This window comes from Lichenostomus cassidix, chromosome 1, assembly GCF_008360975.1.
Source record: "Lichenostomus cassidix isolate B80296 chromosome 1, HeHo_3.0, whole genome shotgun sequence".
Lineage (NCBI taxonomy): Eukaryota > Metazoa > Chordata > Aves > Passeriformes > Meliphagidae > Lichenostomus > Lichenostomus cassidix.
The window spans coordinates 85,689,686-85,703,730 of NC_139479.1; the positions used below are offsets into that span (position 1 = coordinate 85,689,686).

The 14,045-nt window shown below is 39.3% G+C and overlaps 1 protein-coding gene across 8 annotated transcripts in view; it reads right to left on the bottom strand.

The window, feature by feature from the left end:
* Nucleotides 1-1,173: 1,173 nt before the first annotated feature.
* Nucleotides 1,174-14,045, bottom strand: part of RIMKLB (ribosomal modification protein rimK like family member B) — a 50,814-nt gene continuing 37,942 nt past the window's right edge. For 3 of the 8 annotated variants that reach the window (XM_085067175.1, XM_085067225.1, XM_085067166.1), the window contains exons 7-10: nucleotides 8,927-12,655; nucleotides 5,663-8,894; nucleotides 1,621-2,436; nucleotides 1,174-1,367 (exon numbers count right to left, since the gene is read on the bottom strand). In XM_085067175.1, coding sequence (XP_084923301.1) covers nucleotides 12,192-12,655 — 464 coding nt within the window. In that variant the 3' untranslated portion in view covers nucleotides 1,174-1,367; nucleotides 1,621-2,436; nucleotides 5,663-8,894; nucleotides 8,927-12,191. Of the gene's footprint in view, nucleotides 1,368-1,620; nucleotides 5,415-5,662; nucleotides 8,895-8,926; nucleotides 12,656-14,045 lie in introns of all 8 variants that reach the window. The other 5 variants (XM_085067192.1, XM_085067200.1, XM_085067210.1 and 2 more) reach the window with 5 other exon arrangements.

Here is a 14,045-nt window from a genome sequence, read left to right on the forward strand (position 1 = left end):
GAAGGCAGGAGAAGCAAACTTGAGGCAGCAGAACAAAGAATACTGCTGAACGCAACAAAGAAAATAAGAAAACTGAAATACTGACAGGGCCTTCAAGCAGCTTAGCAAGATGGGATATATGAGACTAAGAAGGAACTTAGAAAGTTCTCAGCTGTTCTACTTTTTAAACATGAAATATTAAGGCAGAAAAGCACTTACGGAAGCATCAGCATATGCATCAGCACACAAGCAGGCACTGAACCACAGGAAATGAAATGGCCACTACTGGGTGGGGGCAGCCATTCCACCTGCTTACAGAGGAACCAGAGGCACGGTGTGACACAGATTTGCAAAAAAACCAACTATCAATTGCAGCTACTGGAGCAAAGGCATAGCTGCAGACAGGCTAGCAGCCACATTCCTAGGTTACATTCACATGTAAATAGCTAGAACAAGCACACAGAAAACAGGAATTAAAATTTACATGAAATGAATATCCATGAAATGAACAGCAAGAATGTCAAGGATAAGAGGTATTTACTGATAACATACCAACTCAGTATCTTGCTTCCCTTTTTTGCTTCAGATTTGTGTACATTTTTGTACATTTTGTACAAATTTCAAGTAGGCATGTCATGGAAATACCATCAGTGTGTGTCTAGTTCTTTACAGTGCTTCACTAACAAGCCAAGAGAGCCATGTGCAAGATCTATAACCTATAGTTTTAAAGACTGGCTCTCTTCAGAAACAGCAGATAGTAAGAATGTACATGCCCATATCTGTAACAAGCCCTGCCACTGTGGATTCAAAATCCAAAGGCACATTATCTCTGATAGGTTAACCAAGTTGCATCTCTTTTTCTTCAGCAGTCACCAAAGTGACTATGAAATATAGCATGATCAGTATGGTGATCTCACTTTTAAAACTCAGCAGACTTGTATCCTCAGTGACTTAGGTGAACTCATAACATGACTGATAAAACCAAAGGTCTGATGCTAAAGTTTCCAAGGCATTTGGGAAGATTATTTATGTCAATATAAACCATTTATAACTCTTAGGAATGAAATTCCTGGAGGAAAAAAAAAAAGGTTAATTACTCTTCTCGCTTAGCTGCAGATTTCAGAAGTTAACCAGCTCTTAAAGAAAGAGGAGATGGTGCAAAAGGTACCAAAAAGAATCTCGCACTCTCATGAATTACAATTCAACTCTTTTATTCAATTCTCCATGTTAGTAGGACAGGGATCATGCCTGTTAACACCACATGTGGACACCACTCTATTCCACATCATTTCTGATCCATCCTTTCTTCCCTTCATTGTGAAGGAGGCATTATCAAAAGGCTTAGTGTTCCCACGAGAAGAGAAGACCTCCTGCTGCTGTAGAAAAACCTAAAGAAATAAACCATTGAAGAAGTTAGTCTTTGCTCCAAATTATGAACATCAGAAATGCAAGCAGACATCGTAACAAAAGATCTCTGTATCCAGCACCTATCTGGCATCCTTGATAGCTGCATCACAGACACACCAAGGACTGAGTCATGAGTACCAAACTCCTCTTCTGACCTTGGAAAAGGCCCTTCCAGGTCAAGGAGTGAGATGCAGTGAAGGTTGTGTTCTAAAGATAAAATCTAGTTCCTGTTACCTTTCCAGTGGGTAGAGTTCAATCTCTGCAACTGATGTTCCAGCATCTTTCACACGCATTAGATTCCTGTGGAAATATTTCACGTGGAGGAAAAACTGTGTAAAAGTTTAGCAAAGTCAAACTGTAGACTTTTCCTGCCTAGTTCTCCCACTGATAAAGCTTCAGTATTTGCCATGTAGTAAACATTTGGGCATGGACAAGCATTCCTACATCACATTACAACTGCACTACCCCTCCCATACAATGTTATAAAGATGGGTGGGAAGAGTAACCCTAACATTTGTGCTGCTTCTGTTGCCTTGTGTTTGTTAGATGCATGGGAAAATATATACACAAGCACACGTTTCCTCCTTAAACTCACAAAATGCAAGTTTCAGGCTTAATGCACAATACCACCAAACAGAAAGAATCCAGAGAATAAAGACTACCAGGCAGTGGTTTGCACAGCAGCAGTGAGGAGGGGAAACTGCACACACCCTCTCGGACAAACCACACTTCTCGTAAATGAAATATTTATAGAGATGAAATATACACAATTGCACAGTCAATGTGACATTCCCATTCCTCATCAAGGTACAACTGAAACATTCATCTGGATTCCCACTACATTGATATGACAGAACCGAAAGGATACCTGTGCACAGAGCTACTGCTTGGTCTTCTCTCTCTGCTTCAGAGCACCTTCCTGTTCAGCCCATGTGACACCCTGGACAGTTTTCACCTCTCCAGTTCCTCTCTCCCCAAAATGTAAGTATTTTATGACACAGATAAACTTAGCATCAAGGAAGCTCAGTAGTATCACCGCTTCCAGGAAATCTGCATAGAAGAAATGCACAACTGGCCAAAGGTAGCAAGCAATGAGGTTCAGGTTGGACATGAGGAAGAATTTCTTCACAGAAGGGTTGTCAAGCATTGGAATGGGCTGCCCAGGGAGGTGGTGGAGTCACCATCCCTGGAGGTGTGTAAGGAAAGACTGGATGTGGCACTTAGTGCCATGGTCTACCTGACAAGATGGTGTTCGTTCAAAGGTTGGGACTTGATGATGTCAGAGGTCTGTTCCAACCTAACTGAAACTGTGATTCTGTGGAATTAGTTTTTTGCTATAAGAACACTTTCTTGAAAAAAATTCCAATGACCTCTAATAAAACACTTCTTTTTCATTCCCATATTTAAAAAATCTCAATTATATTGCAATTTGTCTAACACAAAAATGCTTTTTCTTAGCCATTCTGCTTCCTATAGAAATGGCTAACAAAATGATATCTTTAACTGCCCAGACACACTTCCCTCATTCCAAATAAACAAAAAATTATCTATTACCCTAAGACATAATACTGTACATAGTTGCATTCAGCAACCTGCATCCAAATAAAAAGGCAGACACACAGAAATTCACATAAATCTTTTATAAGCCCTTCATGCACAGACTTGGCAGAGCTTAATACACTGACATATTACTATGCAGACTCTGTATATTCTAGTAACACTTGTACTGTTTCTAAAGGGAACAAAGGAGGGATGCAGAAATGCCTTGAAAATGCCTTGCATGGGTGCAATGTAAATGTTAACTTTTTTATCAGCCTAATCCATCATCTACTATTCAGTCAGTGTGAGAAACCTATCCGTTCCCTCCTTTCACGAACACATCACCCCCTGCCTGCCCGTGGAAGTCTATGACAACAGTGAAAAATAATCTTTCTTCTTCAAATCTCTACCACATCAAAGTTGCAGAAAAACAGGATGCTTTGCTATGTCACATCTAAAAGAAAAAACAACAAAACCAAACCTCTTTTGTATTGACAGCCACATGGAGAACTGTGGAGGAACTGAAAGAGTGTTCTAAATACCTTCTTGTTTGTAACAAAAAAACCCAAACAACAAAACCAAAAATCAACCAAAAAACACAAAAAACCCCACCCAAAAAATCAAAAACAAACAAACAAAAAACAAAACAAAACAAAAATATCCCAACAACAAAAAACCAAACCAACTACACCAAGAAGCAGGAGTTACAGGTGTATAGAGGCAAACAAGCCCATGTTCAGGGCCAGATGAACACCCTTCTTCCCAAATATTACTGTCATGTAAACTCAGTGCAGTAACATCTTTAATCCACATGACCACCCATTCAAGCAGGCAGGTGCTACAGTCAGTTTGTATATCAATGGAACTTTCAGCTCTCCTCCTCAAGATCCAGTTCCCAAAGGCTAGTATGCCTAGCATGTATTATGTACAGAAAGTCTGGTGCAGCAACTGGGAATGCTCAAGATCAGCAAAAGCTGTTCTTCCTGCCTCATCTCTATCTCTGATGACAGACTAACACAAGCTTCAGACTCCTTTGCCTCTACTTCCAGAATTACTTTCTCTTAATCACATTTCCAGCCTGACTGGATTTTAAACCCTTTCTCTATCAGCTTCACCTCACATACAGACTTTGCTCATCATTATTTTACAAGATTCTAATCAATTCTCCAACCAAAATATTTTCCACTTTGCACACGCAATCTCCTTTCACGCTGTAAAAATTCAGTTCTGGGATTTCCAGCCTGTGGTCCACAGAATACTTTCAAAGGCTGTATGATAACTGAAAAGCTAATGAGAAAAGCACACCAGTTGTCCACAGTCCTAAGTGGTACCTGATGTGCACTGCAGACTATTCAGTTGCCTGGATATCAACATTCCGATCCAGCTCAGTTCCCATAAATGTTGTTCCTGATTTTAGCATGACTACCCCAGGTAATAACAGGCAACAGAATTTGGAATTTATCAACTAATACTAAGCTGTAGGTGAAGTAGAAACATTTCTGAAAATACAAAAGCTACTACTGCATTCTGCATATTGGTATATATTCTGTACACAATTTCTTCTTCCCAATCCACTTGGACATGTTTCTCCCTATTTTCAGCTGATCCAGATTCAAACTTCTCCTATGTCAGACAGTTCATCAGTGCTTCCATAACCTGCTGCTCTGTCCTCTTACCTTCTTTTCAGAAGGAGAGAGTCAGCATTTTAATCTCTAGCAGAACTACTTAAAATTGAGGTTTTGTTATGGTGGAACATCCTGATGACATGTGCAACAGTAAGTATTTATGGCGTCTACATCGGTGGTCTCCAAAGGGGAGCCCATGTTTCCCAGGGAGCTTTGCAAGACAATCTGTAAGGCTGCAGGGTGAAAATGTTTTTTTCACCATTAATAAATACAGTTAAGTAAGTGTTTCAAAAATAGTCTTCATTTCATCTTTATCTCATCGTTTTTCAATTTCTTGGGTTTATGTAAGTTTTACAATGTATGTAGTAACACATGTATGTAACTTGTAGAAAGTATTTATTAGGGTGCATGCTCAAGATGTTTTTTCTGATAGGGATGTGCAATCAGTTTTAGAGCCATTTGTCTAGAGAACTGAAAAGGCAGCTGAAACTACCAATTTTTAACCACTAAGTCAGAAACATTATGTATTTTGCATTTCCCACTTGTAAAAAGAATTGTAACTGTTGGTGATCCGAACCTTTTTTTCCCACCTTGAGATTTAGGAAATCCCCATATTTAATACTCTCCTTTATTATCATGGCATTTCTAAGGTGTATATACATATATGTGTTGCATTTTAAGTAGCAAAAAAAGCAGCTGGGCTCTCAGCCTATGAGGCTAGTCACTGACTGACAGTAAGGATGCCTTTTACCTTCATAAAATAAAATTCCATAGGACTGCAGAATTTTCCTCATTTATTGCTTGGTTTTTAAACTAGGTTGCAACAAAAAGATTTCACCAATGGCACAACTATCATCAGTCTTCCTGTGGAGCAGAGAATGATTGGGCTAAATAAATTCCTTACAGCTTTATTTTCCATATGTGGCTATTTTGGTGAAGTTTAATTTCTTAAGACATGCACTGTGCCTTACAAAGAAAGAGGGGAAAATGGAATTTTGAATCAAAGATGAGACTTAGGACATCCGGGAACCAAATACCAACTGAGATAGATAATGTGCCCCTTGTATTACAGGCAGTCTTTCAATGGTCAGAATTCTGTAAATCAGACTCACCATTCAAAGGGACAGTTCAGGGATTCTGCCTCTCTTCTCCGTTCCCCTTACTCCAGTTAGCATTTTGCAATCCATTTCTCCCAGTACTGGAGGTTTCTCAGGTCACAGTCATGAGTTTCTTCTGCTGCTGCTGCTGCCACCTACCAGTTTTATTATTCTGTTGCAGCAGAAGGGCATATAGAAGAAGTTCTTGTTCAGCATGCACATAATCATCATCCCTTGTCTAAGAAGTCATGGCCTATTCAAATTCTACATTTCCCCATACACTAGGCAAAGCACTGGGCACAACCAAGATCAATACAAGGCTTTGAAAGCCATTCCATAAAGAGGAAGGAGCATGATCTGTAAAATCACCTTTCAAGCAACATTAAATATTAAAGCATTAACTATTGCAGAACGTAGTACATTTTGGTTAACTCTCCCCACCAAAGATCAATTGCAGACTCTGCAAAGAACTAGTACTGTATTTCTTTCAAGAAAATCTTCACAAAATATGTATCTAAAATCAGGTTAGAGATGCAAAACTGTGATCCAACATGAATTAATTAATAAATCTGAGGAAAAGAAATTCTTATTTTTAGACATTATTACAAACCCCAAAACGACACCCAACCACATGCCTGAAAGTGTTACACCCGTGTCCTATAGCAGCTGATGCACAAAAATATACACAAATAAAGGAATAGGCCTGCCCAATGCTGAGACGCAAGAAGTGGGTGTGTCTGAAAGGAAAAAGCATTGGAAACATAAGTATAACAGGTTTGTAAAATTACCTTGCAAGTAAAATTAAAGACACAAATTATACACTCAATTATACCAGTGAAATCGGATATCACTCCACTGACTTTCAGAGTGATTCCAGGTTTATCTCAGTGTAATTGAGAGCAAAATTTGGCTCTAAAATTATTCCCTCCCACCTTAATTTGAAGTCGCAGTTTATTATATTGCTGGTAAGTTTGCTGTCTTTCAGGAAAATATAAAATGAGACTATGAAAAATAGACTGTTTTATGATGGTATAGAGGAGTACTTAATGTACACAGAAAAATAATCTGAAACAAGTGCTAATTCTTTACAGATGTCATGGGAAATATAATACTGCATCAGGAAACTTGGAAGCCTGTTTGTAGGCTCCTTGGAATGGTATTCCAATTGTCTGATATTTTACCTCTGAGTAAAATACAAGATTCTCCTCCTTAAATTAAGTACAACATATTAAGTACCCAGTACTTTTACATGGTTTGAGATTAAGGGAGAGAGTTACCAGAGAAAGATAAAATGTGTAAATGCTTTGATATAGCAGTAAGAGCAAGATAAAATGTGTCACCCCATCCTCCTATAATAGAAATAATCAGCCAAACAGTCTTTTTCTTTAGCACACATATTCATCCATCTATCCTCTTTACAGGATCCTGCTCTATTGAATTTTAATAGATTTAACATTCTTAGTACTAGTTTTTCATTCCTATCAACTACTAACTTCTGCAGTTATATTTTGCAAATGGAAAGCAACACATCTTTCAAAAATCTAAGATAAAACAGTACACTTGAAGACAAACGATCTAAAATTGATAAAAAGGAAGTGGACAATGTATCACAAAACTATCCCTGATACAGTTGTGTGCGGCACTCAGTTCTGTCTCACCTGAGTAAAGCAAAGCACAATGACAGCTTTCTTAAAAGACAACAAGTATAAGGAGGGGAAATGAGGAAGTAAAGCAGAATTTCCTCTAAATCCAGTTAAAGAAATCATTCAACAAGTATCTCCAAAATGAACTGATGGGAAGAAAGGAGGGCAGACAAGTTAGCAAACTTATGAATGTTAGAGTAAGAGCAGAAAAGTGTCAATTTACCTGACAACAGGTCGGTTTTAGATGTCACCAAACTGCTGCGTTTACCATTTTACCCGCTTGCATTACTGGGGGGAAAAGTTTAGGAAGGAACATTCGCAAGGATTTTTCATAAGTTCTCACTCTTGCCATCGGAAAGGGGAGAAGGGGTTTTCTCTGGATTGTTTGACTTTTTTGGCTCCTGAAAAGTTTTGCAAAGAACAGTAACAAAGTGTGAACTGTTAGAACACATTTCTGTGAAAAAAGGGAGAAAAAGTCACCCGAAACAGCGCAACAAATCCCACCCGAAATCCGCGCATCTGATTTGTGTCATTGTTTTAAACAAATAAACAAAATAAAAGTTTTTCAACTCAAATTAGAAACATGAGAGGCTTGGAGACTTCCAACAGCAGGCCAAGATCTGCCATCAGAATGCTCCAAAAGTCACCCTCAAAGTTTAAGAAAGATTTAAAGAAATAAAACAAAGGAAAAGGCAGCAAACACCTGGTTATAAATCCTGCAGTGTTCAGTTCAAAACAATTCCTAGAACGGTGAAAAAAATTAAAAATTAAAAAAGACAGTAGCAACAGAAGTTACCTGTCCGAGCACCTACTATTCCATAGAGAGAACAGGAGTGGGTCGTGTGTCTCACACCAGCCATAAAGCCCATAAACCTTCTCAAAAAGAGTGAGCCATGAGAAAGATACTGCACATGCGATCTGTTTTCAAAGTCTCTCTAAGCCCTTACGGTCCCTTATGTATTTAACTGACAGATTTTTGCAATGAGGGAATTTAGCAAGCGTCACTGGTTTCATTTGTCGGATTTTGTAGTCCAGTATAACATCTGAAGAAGTATCTCCTTTGTGTCTGACACACCCAGATGTTCCAGTAGTTACTTCCTGAGTAAATATCACATGGCAAAGATAGCACACGGAGTCGGAGAAAATGCTTCAAGAGCAACCGTCAGCTCAGAACAAAAAATGTAACAGTCAATATAAGCATCAAGCACTGACACTGTTTTACAGATGATGTGTTGTAACATTACAGGAAAAGATTTTATAAAACACATTAAAGCATTAAATACAAGGATTAAGATACAATCCATACATTGACAGCAAGACATCAATTACACACATAGTAAGTTGAACAGAAGAAAATCTCCAGTGTTACAAAGAACAAAATTTCATCAGATGTAGTTTAAGAAACTTATTCTTGCAAACAAGAGTTTCTAACTCACTCTTTCAAACATTAAAATATACAAAAATAGTTGTATCACCATCAGCTGTATTGGCACTATTGTAATCCACCACTACGTTGACCATTTTCTCAGCACATGCTTCCAAACCCACATATGGAGGGAGTGTTAGTGCAACTGTATGGAATTTTAGCATGTGGTTTTCACATGCTAACTGTGCAACTGTATGGAATTTTCAGCACACGGAACTGAAGAAAATAAAGTGTATAAAGCTGACATCTGTGGAGTTCACCGTCAATGGGAAACACTGCCTGGTTATCATGGGCTAGTTTTGTTTGGTGTTTTTTTCTTTAAATAAAAACAAGACACCCCCCTTTCATTCCCAGGCCATTCTTTGTATTTCACTATTTCAGGAGCAATGGGAAAGCAGGGAGTAAATACATGAGACAAGTGTGCCCATTTGTACAAATGAACCCTCAAGCAAGGTTTTCATGCAGCATCAATACCCAATGTCCAAACAAACGTATGTGATGTTTCAAATCCTCTCTCCCTCTGTGACCACTGTGCATAGACTTATCTGCAAACTAGTAATGGAAGCACCAACCAGATGAGCAACTTTTCAGAAGGGAGTCAAACTGCAAATCTCTCAATCCACTTGGTCTTTTAAAAAAACCTTGTTTACTTGACAAATTTTTCTACTGTGAGGTGCAACCTAGACATTCTGAAAGGGTGTGAGAAATGTATGGTTTCTGCAAGCTACAAGATACTACAGGGACTCAAAAAACCAATCCAGAACATTCAGTTAACAGCTCTTTCCTCTAAAAGATGTTTCCTGTGATAGAAACACAAAGGCCCCAGTATACCAAACTAGCACATGTTTACTCCCTGCTGTTATTCCACATGTGCTCAATGTATGTCACAGCTAGAAAGGGAAGGATCGATCCTATCAGCCTCTCAAGGACTGCAGGCACCTACCAGTAAAAAGGAAGAGACCAAAAAAAAAAAAAAATCCACCCTCCACCCCAAATTCCCCTTGGATAAAAAAGCAAGGGAAGCAAGGGAAGTAGAGCTCTTGGAAGAGACAGTTTACTGCTCAGTGACTAAGATTAGGCTACTTTCACATTCTGTCATTCTGCAACTCTTCATGGAAGTTGAAGACCTCTATATTCTTCAGGTATAACCTGTGCACTTGAAGGCTCAGGAAGAAGGATTTGAAAATACCTTTACAGCTGAAGATCTTTTTTTTGCTGGACCAGCTGGCCCACTCTCCTGCTTAACACCAACAGTCAACCTTTCACTTGATTTTAATAATAATATTTAATTCTACAAAAAAAAAAGCCATTTTATTACATTCCTTTTAAAATAAAAAAAAACCAAACTGTACAAAGAAGCATGATCAAACCTCCATAAAGCAGGTTAATACTGTTCTGTTTATTGCCTCTTGAAGACTCTCTGCATAGTGTCCGTGAGTTGTGTTTAAGGTCCAAGTGAAGGTAAAACAGCAGAGCAGCAGAGAGGTGAGGAAGGGCCACAGAGGTGGGCAGTGCAGAACTTCAGAGGGTACATGGGACATGCTCCATTAAAGTATCCAGAAAACAGCAGCATTGCACACACACAACCCCCCTCCAAACAAACCTATTTTCACAAGATGATTTTTCAATTGTAAACGTTTTACTTTTTGTTTTTAAAAAAGAGGCTTATCTTTATATATATATTTATATATATATAGTTCCAGGGCTTTATGAACCCCTAGAATAAGAGGGGAATGAAAAGGGAGAAGGAGGAGGAAAAAGGAGGAGGAAGACAGGGACTGAAAAATGGACTCAGTATCTGTTTTGGTTATCTGTTTTCCAAACCAGCTAATGAGAAAATGCACAGCCAGAAGGATTAAGGAAAATCAGGAAGTCTGGAAAAAAATCAGGAGCTAAACAGCCAACACCCTCAAAAAAATAAAGTAAAACAATTGCGCACACACAAACACACACAAGTGTGTGCACTCACACCACACACATGTAAGGGTCCAGGATCAATCCCTTATTTGTTTGTGGACCAAGGTTATTTTTTTGTCTTTTTTTTTTAACTCTGGCTGAGCTCTCTTTTTTCTTTTTTTCTTTTTTTTTAAATATTTTTTTCTTTTTTAAATCTGTCACATGTTTCCCAAAGCTAAGAACTGAGTATTTCTCCCCAGTTATACTCTTTGGATTTATGCCAACATCAGTTTTTATGTTCAGTGGGGAAAAAGTAAGCCTGGTAAGTATTGTATGAACTCCAGCTTTATTCTAAAGTTCCTCTGGATGACTAATCACTTTTAATCAGCTCTTCCCTCCTCCACACCTTACCACATTCCTCCCTCCAAAAGAAAGCAAAAAATAAAAACAAACAAACAGCCCCCCCACCAATGTACAGGCTATAACTCAGTGTTTTCTTAACAAAGAGTCTGCGGTGTTTTCACTTTGGCCACTGTTAAAGATGCAGGCATAGAGAAGGGAGTGTTGGACTAGCATGTATTAAAGAAAAAGGAACATTAACATTGCAGATCTCTCTCAGAAAGACTAAAACACTAACAAATACAAGTCGATGCACGTTTGCTTTAAACTAGTGTAATTCTTTTTCACATTAGATTAAACATCATTTTGTATGCCAAACATTACAGTGCTGTTTATCTCCTCCAACCATGCAAAAAAGTTAAAAACGTGCCACTTCTGCCCGCAAATAGAATATGACCAATTCCCCTACATACCTTCCAAAATCAGGATTTAAAATGAGAAAAACAGAAGTACTAATATCCTCCTTTAAAAGCTTTATAAAGAAATTTAGACACAAAGTTGCCACTTAATACCAAGATGGTACAATTTACAGATTTTTACAGAAAGTTCACATTGTCAACTGACACTTCTCTCAGCCTCATCATTTGAAAGGCCATATCCTGCAAGGTCAGAAAGTGATGACTTTAAAAGGATCCTGAACTTACAGCTCCCATCTACGAGAGTAGGAACAGTACATGTCCAGGAATTTTGAAATACTTGGTATTTAACACCTTCAACTCACATAAAGAATTTGAGGCACTCAGCAATTTACAGGATCAAGCCTAACAGAGGTAGAAGAGATTTAACTGGTGCAGTAATTCACAGAAGTTTCTAGAGAGATGCCAGACAAATTTCTGAAAATCTTCAAGTGTGAATCACGCTTCAGTGCTTGCCTGTGAAGACACATGAACTGCAATATTATCTGGGGACCAAAGCAGCATCCAAATAAACTTGCCACTTGGTTATGAACTGAGCATCTCCAATGTAAAACTGATGAAGAATGAAGACAATTTAATGTTCTGCAAAAGAGCAGGGACAGCAATCACAGCACGTGTGCCTTTTACTTTTGCTCTCCTGACTGACACACCCACGCCCCTTTCCTCCTCCCTCTGAGCGTCTCTGATAAACAGCATTGCAAGTTGGTTTAAAAAAAAAAAATTTACAAGAGAGAGTTCTGTTGGTCACCTATTTACACGTGGCATCACTCCACAAGGAGCTTGATCTCATTGGCTAATAGCTGGTTCATGTTGAAGAGAGCCCCCGGGAGCTTGGTGAGCAACTCTCTCTCCGTGGTCTCAGGGTCGCTGTCGACAGAGCTGGAGCTAGCACTCATGTTGTCGACAGCGGCCCCAGCTGGAGGGCCCAGCTCTGGCTCGCTAGTCTCGCTGGCCGTGGACACCACGGAGAGCAAGGACATGCGCCGCGTCAAGCGGCCGGGGGCCAGTAGGGAAGCGGCATAGTCCGCTATGATACCAGCTACATCTAAATTACAAGCCTTGTCAAAGGCAATGAAACCTACATTTGCATTGGCCTCGCAGACGTAGAATGACCCGTCGTCCTTCATCAGCAGGTCGATGCCGCACACATCCATCCCCAGGATGTTGGACACCTGGACTGCCAACTGCTTGCCTTGTTCGCTCAGCGAGCACATCATTCCTACACCACCTGGAAAAAGTGAAAAAAGACTTGCTGTCTGCGCTCAGGTCACAGGTGATTGACATCCTTCTCAAGTGGTCGGTGCTTTTCGGCTGGGGAGCTTCAAAGGGAGCCTGCAAGCACATTTAGAAAGCAACCTCCTTTGCACAGTGACTACTAATGAACTTCATGCCTCAGCAGGATTTCAAAAAATTATGACCTGCCTTTGGCAGGTCAAGATTATGACTTATTTAAGAAACAACTAAGTGATGACTTTTTAGTCAAGAAAAAAATACACATTTTTATGATCCCAGGGTATTAAAAAAATGAACTAACAAGCCACCCTTGCTCCTTCTAAGGTAGAGGCTTTCCTTACATGTTTGTAAGTTATCACAAGAAATCTTTCAGCAAAATTAAACCTAGAGCTCTTGATAAGACTACAGCTCTAACTGTAGATATAAGACTACAGCTCTAACTGTAGATATACTTGAGGGGGATGGAGATTAAGACATTATCATCAGGTCACATCTCTCTCAACTTCCTATCACAGGTTACTGTCTCCAAAGCAAGAATTAGGGAATATTTATGTCTGAACCTCAGCTGGCCAGGTCCACAGTCCATCATCCAAGTACAAACTGGCTCACACTTCGTCTATCACAACACTGAAGTTTAAAAATAACCCAAATAATAGCAAACAAAAAAACCCAAACATTTAGCATAAAAATCTTTCAGGCTGTATTTCCTTTGCATCAAATAGTAACTCAAACCTCTTAGGCATTTTGACTAAGCAAAACTGCACTACACATGAACACATTTTATCTGACCCTGCTCAGGTTCAATACAGTTTTAGCCAGGCACCCTCAACTGTCCTTCCTCCTTTTACCCTCAGAAACCATCGTGTCCAACACCCAAAGCTATGCATAATCTCAGTTCTCAGTATGCTACAATCAATGCAGTAACCTCCTCTTTTCTCCCTGATATGATCTTTGGGGGAAGAGGTAGCAGGGAGGAACCTGACAGACTTAAGACAGCACAGAAGATGCACAGTGCAATCCAAATGTTCATTGCCTTTAACAGTTTCCTCTCTTAACATTTTCTTCTACCCTCTTGCCAACTGACTGCCTCCTCCACCTCCCTTAAGTGTTGCTTTCTGTCTTCCTTCTTTTTCTGTTCCTCTTAACAGCATGAAACAAATGATAACATGGCATTAGTATCAAACTGCCATTACCACATCAGTTGCTCCATTTGTGTTCTAGAACTTTTCCCTGCTCATCATCTATCCTATCCACCTAATACTATGAGCAGAGATTGTCTCTCCTTCTGTTTGCTCAACATGCTTCTTACTTAATCCTTATTCTTCTCGTGTTTCCCCTGCAAACCCCCAGGCAGTAAGCACAATTAACACAAAATAACACCTGCA